We start from the raw sequence: 18,121 nt of genomic DNA on the forward strand, positions 1-18,121 counted from the left end.
TAGACGCAGTATTTTGTTCTGTTACCAACCTGTGTGTATAGAAAAAAAAAAGGGAACAGGTAGGCTAATGAAGATATCAATTTAATGTTGTAATGTGGTATCCCACTTACCGAAAATACTTTGTTTCTTCATGAACGTGCATATCCAGAGTGCATCGACGGAAGGGAGTGGCGCGAGGATCCTCGAGAACGTTGCGAGCGGACCTGCGACTCCGACACCGAGGTGTGCAACGTGGAAGGCCGGGAAAGTCCCTGCTATTGCTCGGACAACATGGTGTGGAACGGCACGGCGTGCGCTGACAGCTGTCAATGCGAGCATGATGTAAGGCTTCTAGCATTACACTCGTTAAATGGATGCAGAGAGAGGCCTTTTCCCTTACCCCGCCAACTATAAGATAAACAAAACAACGACAAATCGTTAATCATTTGCGCTCATCTATTGACACTTTGAATATCATCAGTTTCCCTTCCTTATCTGTGCCGTACGTACACTGTGCCGTACGTATACTATGCGTCTCTGGAGGCGATTTTCTTTTACCTCTCCGAAATTAAAGGGAAGGTAAACCCAAAGAACAATGTGGATTGAGTGAAAGCAGCAACATTAGTAGAACACATCAGTGAAAGTTTGAGGAAAATCGGTCAATCGATGCAAAAGTTATGACTTTTTAAAGTTTTGGTGATGGAACCGCTGGATGAGGAGACTACTAGAGGAAATGACGTATGAGTGGACAACGATACAAAGAAAATATAAAGGAAATTCAACAAAAAATCACTTTTCTAGAATAATGAAAGAGCAGTGGACCAACCGCTTTCAGAAAGCAGGGGGAATAATTGCTACCCTTAACATATGTCAATATCAAGTTGATGAAATTTGTAATTTTCATGAAAAATGGATTTTTGTAGTATTTTCTTTATATTTCCTTGGTATTGTTGTCCACTCATACGTCATAACCTCTAGTAGTCTCCTCATCCAGCGGTTCCAACACCAAAACTTTAAAAATTCATAACTTTTGCATCGATTGTCCGATTTTCTTCAAACTTTCACTGATGTGTTCTGCTAATGTTGCTGCTTTCATTCAATCCTCATTGTTCTTGGGGTTTATCTTCCCTTTAAATGGCCAGTCAACGCGTATGAACGATTCGTATACAAAATGCATTTACATGTATAATACATGAATTAGGTAAATCAAAGGCACCCGCAATCATCTTTCATTTAAGGGAAGACCCCACAAGATGATATTCCCATAACATTGCCTTAGTGATGCTATAGCCTAGCAATATGTCCTGGGCCCTGTTGCATAAAAGTTATGATCAAACGCAACTTGATTTGCAACCAATCAGAATGGAGCATTTGGGACTTACGTTTGATCTCCTTGACTTGCGTTTGATCGTAACTTTTATGCAACGGGGCCCTGGTCAAGGTTACCGTCCAACTTCTTTTCGTTTTTCATATCTGTCTCTCAAACCGTGCGTGGTCTTTGCTTTCCAGGGAACCTGGATGGAAGGAAACTGCACATATTGCGAATATACAGACCCGATCTCGTGCATCAAATCTTGTCACAAGAATTGCACACTGGAATGTGCGGCGGACGTGAGTTTATTTTCCATAATCAGTCATTTACATGTGAATATGCCCTCATTTTTAGAGCTAATAATTTATGTGAATTTGGGGCTACGCACACGAATGTAAGAAGTGATGCATTTTGGTGTAGTTAAGCTCATTTGAATGTCGTGTCATCGATATGATCTCAAATATCAATATAACTTTAGGAGGTTTAATGACGATAGGAAACAACACAAGAAACACTTATGCAATGCCATAAGTTAAAAATTGATACTTAAATGGATCGGTTGTGCTGACCTACACTATTATGACAGTGAAGGAGAGGGCACCTCATTATGGTGAAGTAATTTTTAGTATAGTCACACTTTTTCGAACACGAATCAAGAGAATATTTGAGATGAAGGTTGAACATAGTTTCTATCGTCATTTGATTTATGTCTATTTTGTTTTTTAATACCGGTGTTTTTAGGAGGAGGTTGAAGACGTTCCCGACGAGTGCTGCAGATGTGTGCCAAGAGGTATTTTTAAGGCTTTGTTAGTTCCAGCTGTCTCTTTGTAGTTGGAAATAAGGTAGTAAATATGTATGATAATTGTAATACACCAGTATAAGTGTGTTTTCATCATGCCAAAACAGTCATATTCACAAAGCAAAAGGTCTATGCAGCCATTTAAAAGAAAGCGGGGACAATAAGAATCTCATCATTTTGCGTCCAGTACACAGTTTACATGAAGAAACTTCCATGCAAAGCTGTAATATCTAGAAACAAAAAGTGTTTTGCAGCCCTTTAAACGAATGCGGAGACACTAAAATTCTGATCATATTTCGGTGGACAACAGAATAGACTGACAGTGATGTTCATCATCATATATGTCAAAACCAGAAACATTGCGTGAAAGCGTATTGTTTGTTTTTTTTTTTCTGAAACCACAAGTGGACTAAGTGCTAAGCAAGAAAAGTATTGCCGATAGCTCTATGATTAGCTTGTTAAAGTCTGTTTCATGGTGTTGATAACCTGACTTCGTTTTTGTCAAAACTCATAGACGAGGAATTGAACGTAAAAGACAAAATAAGAAAGGAAATTGCGTATTTCACTTGAGATGGGGTGAACAGAAATATACATCAATAGTATGTAAGGCCTATTCATAAATTTAAATGCAACATAACTAGGACAGCTTTCAGACGAGAACACTACAACAAACGTTGGTTCACCTATACCTGCGTCTGGCTATAATAGGTTTTCCTGCCAATTCTATTGCTTTGTATTTTTTTTTTCTTCAGAACGTTGCATTGATCCGGATGTCCCCAATGGCTACATAGAGGTAAGTTTCGAAGCAATCACAATGATAGGTTAAGATTCATTTTGACTGCTCTTCGAACATTTAATGGCTATATACATGATGTAAAGAAGAAATTGACCCTCTATGTACTACTTTAATTACCTGTCCATAGTTTTGTATGCGAAATTTGTGCATATTCGACTTGACATTGGCACTGAAAGGGTTAATCAGCATGGATAAAAACCAAAAATTAATCATTTTGTTTCTCTCATGATAACGTACCACTTATGTTGGTTCATTTTGGAAGATAACTTTATCTTTGCTTTCGGTGTGCATTTGCTTTGCTTATCTTTGTTTTCTTTGCTTTCGGTGTGCATCTGTCTTTAGTGGGTCCCTCCTTTTTTTCACACAGTGCATATATTGAAACCTATTTCACTTTCGTTATCTTAGCAAATATTGCAATGTATCGTTACTTTTAGTTTTTTTCCCCTATTATTGTTGTCTTCTCTGTATAGTATACAATTGTATGCATTGTTTTTGTCACTCAAGAAAGTGAGATTTATGTTTGTATATTGTGGAAAAAACGAATAAATATGAACTTTAACTTGAACTTGACAGATTCGTAGCTTTTCGCAATGTGCAGTCAAGTTCAAGTGAATTGTAATACCCTGGGGCAGCCATTTTTTCTTGTTTTCATGGCCCAAAGGGGTGTTAAAGGGGACCTCCGGATGATTTTTTTTTTCAGACTTTACCATTTGAACAACTATAGATTAGTTAAACTGAATACAGAGTTTCAGAATTTATAGTGATTGGGATGAGGAATGAGAATGTTTTCAAAATCGATAACAAATTGCAGCGAACAAGGATGATGACATGGCAGCCTCACCGTAAGAATGCATGAGTTAGGGCTCAAAGAAGCAAAACAAAAGAAGAAGAAATGCGTAGATTCTTCACAGGTGAACTTGTTGAATTACAGAATTACACTGCTACATTTCTATAATATGTGAGGCTCTCATGTAATCAACACTGTTCAGTGTAATTTGTTTAAGATTTTTAAGTTTATTGGTTTCTCTGCACAAGGACCACAATACATTCCACGAATCTACACATGAGGCTGTCGATTTATGTACCACCATGATGCGAAATTATGAAAACCATCTGGAATGTCCCTTTAAAATTGAGCACGGAGCACGACCTTGGTTTTTTTTTCCTGCTCTGAGAATTGAGAAGTGACGTACTGGTTGTATACATACATTTACAACGACCATCCAATTTTTCGCCCTGTCCAGCTCAACGAGGCCTGGGCGATATCGGAATGCAAGATTGCCGAGTGCATCAAGATAGGAACACAGTATATCATTCGCGAGACAATATCCTCCGAGTGTGGTAAGCCTTTGTGTGCATGGCCTTGTTTTGTTTTGTTTTTAAGACTAATATCTTGCATATTCAAATGTCTGTTCCGTACAACGTCGCATATATGATCATTTTGTCAGCTGGTCGTTTCATGATAATCGCGTCAGCGAAAGTATTGCCATTTACAGTGTTCTGTTACCCAACTCTTTTCAAAGTGAAATACAGGTCCATGTCCATGTTGGCTTTGGTCTAATGATTTCTTTTTGTTTCTGGCAGAAAAGCTAAGATATTTTGCATACAGAAAAACAACAAAATACCACATTGTAAGATGCCTTCCTCTATGCTAGAGTTATGCCAGAATTTTCCATACAACTTCTGTATTATCATATTTGCTTAATGTTCTTCTATTCATGGCAGATAGCTTAGAAGGTAGTTAGCATTTGACACTGATGTACACTGAGAGAGAAAAGCGCTGGAAGCACCTAATCTCATTCCTCAGTTTTCGTAAGATTGCACTTTAATTTTATTCGTGTTCCTTCTACTCCATTCACTAGCGATTCAAAATGAGTGTGGTCAATCCCTCGATCCCCTCCCCCCCCCCCCCCCCATGCATGACTACTTTGGTCATATTTTTCTGCTTGTCAAGTAAGGTGGTCAAAAACAGAACCCTTCTCAAAAGGGGGCACATAAACTGCGAAAACAAGCGTTATTATATCAATTTACATTCCCACTAATGCTACCATGTACGTATATGTTTGAACGCGCAGTGCCAGGAACAACAACGCCTCAATTTACGTCGCCAACGGTGCCTACCACGCCAGGTAAGTGGAGAACCAAAGTATATTTTAGCAGTTGATCTATAAATGGAGCTAGTTCCGTGATATATCTATATCATGACCTATTCCTTTATCATTTTGGACGCGTCTGCAAACCTTTGACAAAGCATAAGATGGATGCGTCCTGTATATCTGTAGCATCCATTTCCTACTGTTGATTTGATTTTTTCTTTCATTTGATTTCAAGTACTATCTATGTGGCATTTACAATTACATCATTTTTCAGCAATTTCACTGACGTCAAATTTGGTATTGCACAATTATGGTTACTGTACTTTCGCATTTTCCAATTAGTTTTGCCGATATCCGCTCACGTAATGTTTTGCTTACAAAGAGTTATTTGGTCCTCTTCTAATGTCAGTCGAAAAGAGGACCGCTTTTTCCAAAAGAAAGAGGTGTCCACAACCCTAGAAAGCATGATTATTGTATAGAATTTCCGTTAATGCTATCTCACGTATATGTGTGTGATTGTACAGTACCAGAAACGACAACGCCTCAGGTTACGTCATCCGCGGTGCCTACTACGACACTATCAGGTGGGTGTACTACTACCATGGACCTTAAACAACGTCGTATGTTCATGGTATTATCGATGTGGCTGTAAGCACCAAATGTATCCAACATATCATATCTATGACGTCAATCGCATCTGCTCGAGCACTATTTCCTCCCTAATCCACATTGTCTGATAGTGGTCAAAAAGTCCAGACCGGACAGTCGAGTCCATTCCAAATTGCTAGTTTTATTATTTCAACATTTTCCAGACTTCATAACCGACAGCAAATTTCACTACCTAGACAAAAATAATATGCTGATACGCATGGTATCAAAATGTCGACACAAGCCCCGCTCACACTGCCAAAAGATCGAGATCAGAAAGATCGAGATCATAAAGATCGCGATCTTAGACTTCGCGATCTTTTGCCAATGTGACCGTGGCTTTTGTGGTTTCTGTATGTATTTTTTAATGTCATTGTAAAGTCCTTGCCTAAAATGAATCATGACAGCAGTAGCAGTATCGGTCATGATGACCAAATGGAAAAGAAGAAGGTAAAGGGAATAATTTATGCAACATTTAAACGATTAAAATGTTTCGAGTTCTGCAGTGCAACTTTAATTGAAGATTCTACGTACATTGTAATAACTTGCTAATGTATTTTCTTAACGTTTCTTAATAAAAGGAAAAAGCTAAGTGAGATTTATGATGTGGAAAGTGTTTTCTGTTGTTATTTCGTGACTATTCTAGGAAGGAACAAGAATAGTGTAACTGCAATCCATTCATCATTATGCCACATGCAAATTGCATATATATTATAACATTATGGAAATTGCATTTTCAATGATAATATTTCAGTTACAGAATCAACTACAGCGGAAGGCCGAACCACCACTGCTTCTACACTGCCAACCGAAGAAGGTGATTGTTTTACTTCAATTTTATCTTTCAGGGATACAGGTGCGGTAGTATAAAGATCTTATGCCAGTTACAATCTCTTCTCCATTTGAAAACAACAAACATATATTTTTTTAATGTATTCTAGAATGTTATATGTTATACATATTTTTACGTTTTTTTCCTCGGGTTAGCCATGATTACTAACTCTCTTTTTTTCGGCAATATGATAATACTAATAATTATTATCATTATCATCAATATTATTATTGTCATCATTATCATTTTCAACATCATTATTATTGTATATTAAGATTATCATTATTTTTTATTATTATTATTATTATTATTATTATTATTGCAGAACGTACATCATCGTCTGCAACATTTCTTATACTGATGATACGTGTCCTGAACAGTCAGCAATCATTTCCAACAAACGTACCATAAGAATCTATGATGAAGAAATTCCCATTAAATACATTTCTTACACTTCGTGGGTACCTTGCTGTTCCAGTTTGCCAGGAACGTTGTCATGTTGAGGTCACTTGCGACTCCTCTATAGAGGACATACCGTTCCCGACCGATAGCGATTGCAAGAAAATAACCGACCTCGCAGCCAACCCGGATTGCGCCTGCAAGGCGGGCTACTACAAGGACACAATCGAAAACCAAGAGGAATTCCTGGCAAATGTTGGACTCGTGTCCAATACCAAAATGTGCGTGAAGCCGTTGGGTGAGACGGAGTGCACTTACTGCCAGTACAACGGTGAGGAAGTCCGGGTGAGTTCTGGCTCGCAAATCTGAGATTTGGAGGTGCCATACTATCCTCTCTTCACAATAACACCATTGCATTGTTATATGCAACCCTTATATGATTTGACTTTTTGCCCTTAAATCGACTGAGTAACATTAATTCATTCTTCTGTTGAAGAGCAATGAATGCTTTCCACCCAGGAAAGTAAAACTGATGATTTACATTCTAACTTGTTTTCAGTAAATGAATGGGAAGAATGGGGGAAAAATACATACGTACATACAAACAGAAAAGGGTATGCTGGCCATCTCACATTTCGTTTTATTTCCTGACTCGGCGAACATGTCTTCGCTGAACCATTCATGTTTGGTCATTGGAAATCATTATTCTTTACTTTTTTCACTGTCATATTTGGTGGATCGTTATCTATCTAAGATATCTATCACAGAAATTATGGACGAAAACAACAAATAGAAGGGAATATACTACTCGCTCTCTCTCTCTCTCTCTCTCTGACGATTCTCCATACAGTGTATTTGTTTTTGCATTGATCTGACGTAACACAGTATGGATCATATATCACGATACCGGGAGACTGCACAAAGTGCCAGTGCATTCGGAATCCTGAGACGGACGCAAGAGAAACGAGTCCATACGTGCTTGATTGTGAACCGTTCGAACCCGAGAACTGTCAGCTCAGCACGACGACGACAGTATCAAACGGTAATATCAACTGGCTCCGCTGCTGGTTATTGTGGAGGCGGTATGGCAGTGTGGGGGCGCTGTGGCATAGTGGATAAGATTTCCGACTCCCAATCGGAGTTCGATTCCCGTCTGGTCCTTACGTCCTTTGGGCAAGATGTTTTTAAACCCACCATGGCCCAGGTTTATAAATGAGTATGGCCTGCCTGGCAACGCTAGGGTTATAATAATGGCAGGGCCCTCTGGTAGAGCAGTGGCAACACTGAAGAGGCTACCCTGGATAAAGAAGACCATATTTATTGTTATTACTGCCGTTATTGTTAGTAGTAGTAGTAGTAGTGGCGGTGGTGTAGTAGTTTTGTGGTATGGTTCGCAGATTATGACTTCCGGGTAAGGTTTACACAGAATGTCAAAGACGAAGGGTTTGAAACACGCCGAGTGAGGGAATAACCTCCGCGGAATGACACTAATCCGGCCTGGAGGCAAAATCTGCCATTACACTGTACTGCAGTGTCCCATGCGCGCAAGCGTAGGGCGAATGCACGATATACAATGGCGACCAGCTCATGCCCTCAACGATATACTTGTATATCATGCATTCAGTAATACGCGTGCACGGCTTGGACACTGCACTAGTGGCGGGTGCTCTGCAAGGTCGGATCGGTCTATAGCTCCCTAAGAAATGTTCTCTTTCTTTTTAATGTATGCCGTTGCATAAGCATTCTCCAGAGAGAATAATTCAACCCTGAGAAATTATGATCAACTTTGACGAAATATGGCTTTACACATGGATAAAAAGGAGGACGTCGGCCTATTGGTGTTTGCTATTTTTATCGAAATTTGAAAGAGTCATCATGTCACTTTCTATTTTTGTGGAATTGCACAAGGTCTTTCGATCAAAAGTGAAACTTGCCCCTCAATTATTGTTGGTTATGATTTACATTTTCGCAGAAAAATATCCGGATCTGCATAATAAAGGTCGGGAAAGGGGGATTTAAGGACATTTCCACTGAGTGACACTATTATGGGAGTGTATATGTGTAAATAAGAATATAATGATATAATTTGATGGTATGACAGTATGATAGTGTGATAAGTGTAATGGTTTGTATGTGATGTCTGTCTTTCTGCCCTCAGTGCGTGCATGTGTACGTTTGTCTGTTTGCGCACAGGAGTGCGTGTGATCTCGTGGGTGACAGAGCGTACATGTACTCTAGATCCTTGACCGGATTGAATAGTAGTCCACAATACACTGACATCGTTTAGTTGACATTGTAGTTTTGTCACCTCGGACGAAAAGTCATTGAGTTGTTGTTTTTTTCGGCCAACATTACAGTTTGCGATGAGGAGTGCTCCTGCAATGTTACCTGTGACGAAAGAGGACAGGGGGCATCTGTGTCGCTCAACTGTTCGGATAACGAAGATTGTCGAAACTGCATGTGCACGGACACACTCATTAGGGACTACATCTGGGGCACATCTCTCTGTTTAAGGATGCCAATATGTCCTGAATGTTTCTTCAACAACCAAGTCATACAGGTCCGTATCTGGTTATACATTCAACAAGTGAAGTCATCAGCGAATGGCCACAACTGTTGATGTAAAAGCAAAATACTACAATCACATTTTTTGGGGAAAAAAATATGTGTATCTTTAATGCAGAAGTGTGATAGCGAAGTTTTTGATGCATATAGTCCTCGGATATCCTCCATATTCCATGTAAGAAATATTTTGTAAATAAAAGTATGAAATATACTGTATATCCCAGACCCTATCAGACTTAAAACAATATCAACAACAACGACAACAACACAGGAAAGATCGGCACTACTAAAAGACAGGTATTACTGCGGATCACACGCGCTTGGGGTCTGGGTGATGCCCAGCGAAAATAAGCCACCGCAAACTGCCATTTCAGTCTGCAAGAGGTTTCGAAAACATTGCCGGGAATTATTCAATAAATGGTTCATGTCATACACTGTGAACATAGACAAAGAGAGTTTTGTCATTTTGGACAGTGGCAGTGATGTGTGAAATACTCATGGTGAGTTGGCGACCAGCTCACATACAAGAACCAAAACACGGTTCCTACAGCCCCACCATCTATGCTCAGCGCAGACGGCATGCAGCGGGCACTGCTTGGAAAGCTGCGCCTGATCGGAACTGCAGACAATCAGCTTGCGCTTTGCATCGCTTGCCGCCTTATGATTATTTTGATCGAAAACTGTGGTATTAGACTGTAATCATGTACGTAAGTGAATCGGTATGTTGACCAAGAATATTTAATTCGTCCGTGCCATATTTCCTTGCCTGTTGACTTGTTTGTTTACTTGTTTGATAGAGGGGGAGAGAGGAAGATAGTTATATGTTATCTATATTACACATATGAAACGAAAAGTAACTGATGTTGCTCAGCAGTAACTCTTCTCCATGTTTTCTGAACCCCTCAGCCGGGGGAGAAATTCACGATGGGAACTTGCAAGGACTGCGTCTGCGATCAAATGGGTCCCATGGGATCTCTAGGCGGTGCTGTATTTTGTACCACCACTTGTTTACTGACAGAAGAAGACTGTAGCCAGGTAAGGATGCTACACAGCTCTAATAGACCATCGTTTCCCCGTTAGTAGTTTTTTCGATTGTCTGTGAAATTGGCAAAGGCGATTTCTGTTCTTTTTTTTCTGCACCCAACTCGTTGTGCGTCACATGTTCGTGTGCATGTGAGATGCATACATATGTACATGTATGCTTAGTACATTTAATTCGATAATCTGGCTATACTTCTGCCAAGTCTGTTACTGTTATGTCAAACTGGATACAAAATTGATTTTTAGTTCCCTTCGTAGACATAATGAAATATTAATGGTATATTTGAAGAATTGCGTTTTTCATAATATTCAAATGACGGTCGACGTTCCAAATAGAAGTTTAGTTCCATCCATTCTTGAATATATATTACAATAAACTTGATTATGTCTTTGAATTAGAATGGACTGGTTTTGGACAACACGGAAGGCAAGTGCTGCGAATGCAGAGAAGAGGTTACCACCACCACAGAGACCATTACAACGAAGGCTACGACAGAGCATTCAACTGAGGGACCAACTACTACGATGACTACCACTGTCACTACAGTCGAGACAACAAAATTACCCGTTACGACAAAATTGGCTACAACTTTGGCACCAACCACTTCTACTCACTCTGTAACGACAACTGAGGGCCCGAAGGTGACAAGTGTTACAACTCGGGTCTCGGTGTCTACGGCCGCAACCCCAACGTCGAATGTTTTGACAACAGTAACGGAGAGAGTCACTGAAGAAAAAATGACGACCACCCCTGCACCTGTTACATCACCGCTACCAACCACACGCGCCCGAGAAACTTCCAGAATCCCTTCGGTGACGTCACCCATACCGACAACGATCACGACAGTTCCAACCACTGAGACGGTTGGCAAGACAACAACTATCTCGCCGACTACTAAGCTGTTCCAGTCTTCCACGATAGTTCCATCTACTGTTTTGACTACAACTGCAGCTCCAGCTATCACAACCCTACCAAGACCGGCCAACCCCACAGAGCCCAAAAAGCAGACAAAGCATATTCCAACCACAACACTGGGAACAACGGAAGGAACGGTGGGTGTAACTACAACGGCTTTTACAACGCCAACGCCCGAGGTGAAAACTACAACGGCAGTACTAACCACACCGCCAACGGTTAAAACTACAAAGACAGTTGAAACAACGTTCCCAAGAGTTGAAACGACACCAGAAATCATAACAACAAGAGGAATACCAACAACAGCTGCAACTACAAGGGTATTTGAAACAACAACACTACCTTCAGTTGGTACAACAACGGTCATTCCAACAACAATGACCAGACGTGTAACTACCACGCCTATGCCCACTACAACGTCTGTAACAACAATGCCGACTACTGCGGCCACAACCATCGCCACCACTACGCGACTGACAACACCAGGTAAGTTTACCGCTGCTGTCGCTATATACTGAATGTTACAAGAGTCATGAATTTTGTTTACATTGCTTTTACTCTTACCATCCATATTGTCATAATGATTGTATTCACTATGTCTTATTGTGATGATTACGGCAACCGCTGTTCTTATTACTTTACAAATGTACTACCACAATATCTTCGTCATTTCTATCTCGTCGATATTTTATAATAAAACAGTAGAGATAACACATAAGACGTTAGAATTATGAGAATGCAATCTATGAATCTAATTTGTCACTTGTCTAGGTAATGGGTTCCTGATCAGTGAATAAGAGTACTCAGAGAACAATTGTATGTACTTGAGATAGTAGGATTTTCACGCTGGAATTATTTTGGATGACGTTGCCTTGCTTGGGTTAAGATTACACAATCAGCATTTTTTTTCTTCTTCTTTTCCAATTCTCTTGCGACTGCCAGGCATCTGCGACGAACCTCTCAGTGACATAAGTGACGTCAGCATCGTCATGACGCCCGTTAACGAGGTTGGTTTAGTCATGTGGGGCAACGTATGGAACGTACTGAATCCCACTGGCCAGCTTCCGATGAGTCTAATGGTCACCTTTAGCACACCTGTCACAGTGTCGTCAGTGGTCATCGGCGATCAAAGGAACTCAATCACGGGCGTCACGATACGACTGCAGTATCGACAATCCGGACAGCAATCGCTGAATCCCGTACAGCGTGCCGACGTGAGTTTGACCCGTGTTCTTGCCTGTCTATTCTTGTCTCGATGTTCACAACCACGAACGTGATTAAGCTTTCCTAAATGTACAAGGATATATGCGAATTTATGTCAATACGTTCTGCCGCTTGGTGCAAGAAAAGGATGAAAAAGAAAGAGGGTTCTTGTTGCCTTAGAAATTTGGTTAGGATTAGGATTAGGTTCAGGATTAGGATTAGAGTTAAGGTCGGTAGAAGGGTCTGGGATAATAGCCCAGGGGTACTTGTCCTAGAACCGTTTGTTGTTATACAAATATTACAGTTTTTCTTAATGAGCATGTCAGTAAGATATTCTTCCCTGCATCATTCTTTTTTGCATCTGCTCTCATAACTTGTCTTCCCTTTGACTCTACGACATGTACTTCCCTCCACTTCAAACAAATGCTGGGCCCAATCTTTTGCTGGAACAGTATGCTTAAATTTAGTTACAAAATAGACCCTATGAAACAATAAGCAATAGAAATGATTAACCTGTAGAAAGGATTGGACTAATTTACTTGGGAAAGTGCCTGCTTTGTACGAATAAACACGTGTAGGGGCATTCAAATGCTGTCAGTACATCTTAACTTTATCGATTAATTCCTTCAGTACGTACCACCTTTTTCTTTTAGTACTTTTTTTTTACCACACCATTTGTATATGTGACTCAGCACCACAAAATAGACAAAAAGTCGCCAGACATGGATATTTAGCTAAGGGCAGATTCTAAAAGAGCACACTGTAAGCTTTGACTGATGTATAACTCGATTGAAATGGACTTTCCTAAACTATCTAAATCTTGAGAAGAAAGCACACTCTCTAGAAAACTGAGTAATGAAACAAAAGAGGCTCTTATGTATAGGGTCTATCCAATCACTTAATCTTACCAAGCCGTGCTCTGTGCAATGAATGGGGCAAAAACATGGTATATAAAAGTCCATATAAACAACAGTGAAGGATTTATCCGATTATCCTGAAGATTGAGAATGCTCTATTAACACATTCTATCCATGGATCCATTCCATGAATTTCAAAGCAGTAGCACCATCCCTTCAAAAATTATAAGATTTGAGAATAAAGAGTGTGTAAAGGGTTTCTACAAAATTAAAAGGTGCCTCTAAGACATACCAGGGACCCGTTTCATAAAACTGCCACATTTCTATGACAAATTTGCTCTCAGCCAATCAGATGCAAGGATTTCAGTAGCTTATCACAACTATGACAACTTGTCACTGATGACAAGTTTTATGAAACGGGGCCCTGATCACATTATCCTACAAAAAAAAAAAAAAAAATGTGTTCTACAAAAACTGCTAAAACACAAATTCCCTTTTGTTTTATGATAGAATAATTGCTCTTTCAGAAAATATAAAAAAGTCAAGATTGACGGGGTTGGCCCGTTTCACCTTAATGAATCCTCACGCAAAATAAGGGCCTGCCACGTTTTGTTGATTTTGTGAGGCACGGTCACGTGGCTGCACATCCCATAGAGTTCAATGTGACTTCTGTCTGATAGTGGTATTCTCCATGCTAACAATGAATACATACCATCATTGTGTAACAGATATCACTCCGCAGATCAGGCGGGTGCAAACAAAGAATCCAGTACTGCGGAGCACTTTGACGCATTTCATCGGCCCTGCAACTTGTGACGACAGACCCTCATAAGAAGAGGTTGATTTGTGTTAATATGAGAAATCTGAGATCAAAGCTGCAATAAAAGAAAATATTAAGAAAACATAGGTGTTTTCAATCTCACCTTCAAGAAAATAATTGGGTATGTAACAAGTGAGGTGTCGCTGGAAAGGTTTTATTCTGCTTGAAATGGTGGTTGACCTACTTTAATTTGTTTGACAATGACACTTAAACCGCACACTACACGACCTTCGGTAGCACGACTGACCGACTTTAGAACTGAAATATATCAGAATATTCTCAGAATATACACGCTTGTTTATTTCAGATCCAAAGTTGGTCAGTCGTGCGATCGAAAGTCGTGTAGTTTGCGGTGGCCTTTAGCCTGTTTTCCGACCTAACTCTTTACAATTATACTTAACGAATTGTGTGTGGTGGTGTTGTTGTTGCTGTTGTCATTGGCAGGGTTCACTGGACTTCCAGCTACAGACGAGTGGCGATAGCAGTAGTCCCTGGAACGTGGAGCTTCCTGAAACCATGATGCAAGTGACAGACATTGCGGAATTCTGGATTACTGTCACCGCGCTGGACAATACAGCAAACGCTGTCTACTTTACCTTTGATTTCAAGGGCTGCATTGTCGGTAAGCAGAATGATTTCTGACTGCCAATTTGTCACATTTGGATGTCACGGGATGTATCTCTATTCATGATAAAGCAATACATTTTGATAGAAAAATATGATGATAGTGATGGTGATAGTATAAGTATGGTAGACCACGCACTTGAAATTGTTTGAAAGCATGTCATTCATATCGGCCGTAATGATATTGGGTAATGAAGTAGATAGCATTCAGTGTAATCATGAGGGGAAACCCTCTAAAGCAAGGAATGACTGCAATCTTTCACAAACTCTCGAACGATCAACAGTGTTTCTGTATTTTTAAACATTTCAGTACTACGGTCACGCAAACGCTCTGAGACATAAATGTATAATTGGGCCGTGACGGGAGAAAAGGGCCCTTAGGGTATTAAATACCGAAAATGAGGTTTTACCTCCACATTGTAGAAGAAACTCTGACGCATTTAGATATGCAAACCTTTTTCTGAAATTCCAACGCGGGCACTGGTTAAGTGATAATTAGCGTGACGACATGCATGTGCTGCTTTCTGAAAGTACGATCCTCGATTTGATGTGCGTAGTTCTAGTCATTGAGAAAAGGCGAATGTCACACGCTAACAAATATTGGTCAAAGAAATGCAAAATATTGGAAGAAAATGACGAGGGAAGACTAAAAGGGTGCTTTTATACGTATAGGTACTTGTATATGTCAGTGAAGACCCGGAGAGTAAAAACACGCTGCGTCGCGTGGCGGACTAAAGCGTACAAGTATTATGATCACCATAAACAAAGACATAATTATGTAATTGGCAATATTTTCTACGCTCTCTTCTATGCCGGAATGTTGAATGTCACGTTATTTACACATATGTAGTATGTATGCATGTATATATGTGCATGTATATGTATATGTATAATCATATGTACAATGTGTAAGTATGTATTACTCGACGGGTGATGATATTCTGATGAAATTCGGTACTTCAAACATTCTACAGGACATACTACCACGCCGACGGAAAGGATCACAACTATCGTCACACCAACCATGACGGAGACTACACGAGTACAGGAGGAGGAAACGACAAAATATTCTACGTTTACACCTACAACAGGGGAGGTCATGGTCCCTACAACACCAGGTAATATCCTTCAATCTAAAGTCAAAACGAGACAAAATGCCGATACTAATTTCATACACTCAGACTTGAATACTTATGTTTGAAAGCCGTATCCGTCAAACTCCATATCGTGTTTTGGTAGACTGATTTAGATATCAAAAACTGATTATTTAGATATCAAAATTTGTCTTCTCCACCAATAACATCCAGCTCATCCAACCTCCCCGAAGAAAGGACAAAAGAAAGAAAGAAAGAAAGAAAGAAGGAAAGAAGGAAAGAAAGAAAGAAAGAACTCGCCACAGTTCAGTAAATATGCCACAACAAATACTCCTCGCGAAATGCGCAGCTCCACCATTCTGATTTCACATCAAAAGAAAAAAAGAACAATTATCGTGAGGATTTGTACATAGGCCAGTCCAGGCTTCTCAGTTTTTGCTATCATCTCTTATCGCATTTATGTGGATGCCAATGATATCACTGATTCGAGGGGAAACAAAAACAGCATTGAACTCTACGATTCACAGACGTTTGCTATATGTTTACCAATGTCTCAACTTGTTTATATCAAGATATATCGGTGCAGATATTTATTCATATATAGTGCGACAACGACCCGTAATCACATCTGCTTGACAGGACTACCTATGTGAACACTACTGAGTGTAACTGTTTCATGTCTCGTCTGGATTGTTTCTTCAGCTCTGACCGACACAGGCGAGCATTTATCCGTGATGGATGCCAGCCGGACGGGTCGCATAGAGCTGAACAAAGTGACTCGTACATGTCACGAAACTAGAACTCTCCGTTGTTTTCACAGGAATGTCCTGTCAAACGGATCTAAATAACTATATACGTGGATTTACTGGGGGAGCAAAATGACATGTTTGCCCCCTAGACCTCAAGAATCGACGCCTCTGCATACGAGGAAACTTTTGCATTTTTAGAATCAAATGAAAACATCTCGTAAACACATTTTTTGATGGAATTCGGAAAACTGTCGGTCCCAGAAGTGCACTATATCTATGGAGGGAAACCAAGCGGTAGAAAATAGGGTTAATTGAAAGTATCTCCATATCCCTTCCCACCCACCCGACGGAACTTTTGCATTTTTTAGACGGAAGCGACAGATCTGGAGCAAACATTTGATGAGATATTCGGAAATCTGTCAATCTAAAAGTGTACTAGGTAGAAATGACCGAAAGGGATAGGGTATGGGAGGGGGTATCCCTCTCTCACGCGAGAAAGATTTTGTATTTTCAGATTTGAACTTCAGCAATCTTTGGGTGAACTATTTGGACAGTTTTCTTTCAAACAGCAACACCTCGCGTATAACTAGGGGGATCTTTTTGGCAGACGACTCTAAGATAGCAGAACTACCAAACACTTTTCTTTCAATATCATTAGTGGCCATAAATGTAAACATCCATGACATATCTTTATAATCACCAGGCGCTTGCAGAGAACCACTGGATTGTGAGACTCGATACTAAATTACACGTTTTACTTGACGACAATGAAGCAAATCTTTGGACGGAACCTACTTTCGATGGAAATACAAATAACTAGATAAATACAAATGTTGATAGCTCTGTGTGCGAGTCAACGGTATTCTGTTTCCCAAACAGTTTTAAGCTACGAATTCTTTTCTTTTACTTTCCACTTTTTTGGTTACTTTTTGGTTACTTCTGATACTTAACCGTGCACTCAACTTTTTATCAACAAATTTACAATTCATATTCTGTAACGTTCCTTTCATATCTTGGATTTCCGGTGTTCTTTTTCTTTCATTAATCAGCAACGAGCATGGAAACAACAGTAGTCACAACCGTTGTCACTACAAGTGTACCTACCAGCACGTCCAAACCCACTACAGTCACTGAAGCTACCACCACAGCTGTAACCACAACAACTCCGATGGGTACTACTAAGACGGAGGAGACCACAACTCTTTCCACCACTACCCCTACTCAGACTGCAGCAATGGGTACAGCCTTGTTGTTGTTCTTTTATATTTGGATTAATGGCCTTTCTACAAAAAAAAAAGAATCATCTCGTGAAATCATTTTAACTGCAATGCCAATTAAACAAAATGGATATAACACCTTCTTCACAGTGATAGATTTTCTACAAATCAAAG

At 39.9% G+C, this 18,121-nt stretch overlaps 1 protein-coding gene across 1 annotated transcript in view; it reads left to right on the plus strand.

The window, feature by feature from the left end:
* The window catches only part of LOC139708324 (uncharacterized), a 32,708-nt gene that overhangs the window by 13,929 nt on the left and 658 nt on the right, over positions 1-18,121 (plus strand). Inside the window, exons 8-24 of the mRNA XM_071620287.1 lie at positions 149-321; positions 1,489-1,590; positions 2,033-2,081; positions 2,843-2,883; positions 4,131-4,227; positions 4,962-5,015; positions 5,507-5,566; positions 6,385-6,447; positions 6,941-7,206; positions 7,747-7,903; positions 9,219-9,421; positions 10,333-10,461; positions 10,867-11,869; positions 12,326-12,597; positions 14,708-14,885; positions 15,862-16,005; positions 17,780-17,968. Coding sequence (XP_071476388.1) covers positions 149-321; positions 1,489-1,590; positions 2,033-2,081; positions 2,843-2,883; positions 4,131-4,227; positions 4,962-5,015; positions 5,507-5,566; positions 6,385-6,447; positions 6,941-7,206; positions 7,747-7,903; positions 9,219-9,421; positions 10,333-10,461; positions 10,867-11,869; positions 12,326-12,597; positions 14,708-14,885; positions 15,862-16,005; positions 17,780-17,968 — 3,180 coding nt within the window. The remainder of the gene's footprint in view (positions 1-148; positions 322-1,488; positions 1,591-2,032; positions 2,082-2,842; positions 2,884-4,130; positions 4,228-4,961; positions 5,016-5,506; positions 5,567-6,384; positions 6,448-6,940; positions 7,207-7,746; positions 7,904-9,218; positions 9,422-10,332; positions 10,462-10,866; positions 11,870-12,325; positions 12,598-14,707; positions 14,886-15,861; positions 16,006-17,779; positions 17,969-18,121) is intronic.

The sequence above is a fragment of the Diadema antillarum genome, unplaced genomic scaffold (genome assembly GCF_040938485.1).
Source record: "Diadema antillarum isolate AM-2024a unplaced genomic scaffold, OU_Dant_1.0 seq00001325_RagTag, whole genome shotgun sequence".
Taxonomy (NCBI): Eukaryota; Metazoa; Echinodermata; class Echinoidea; order Diadematoida; family Diadematidae; genus Diadema; species Diadema antillarum.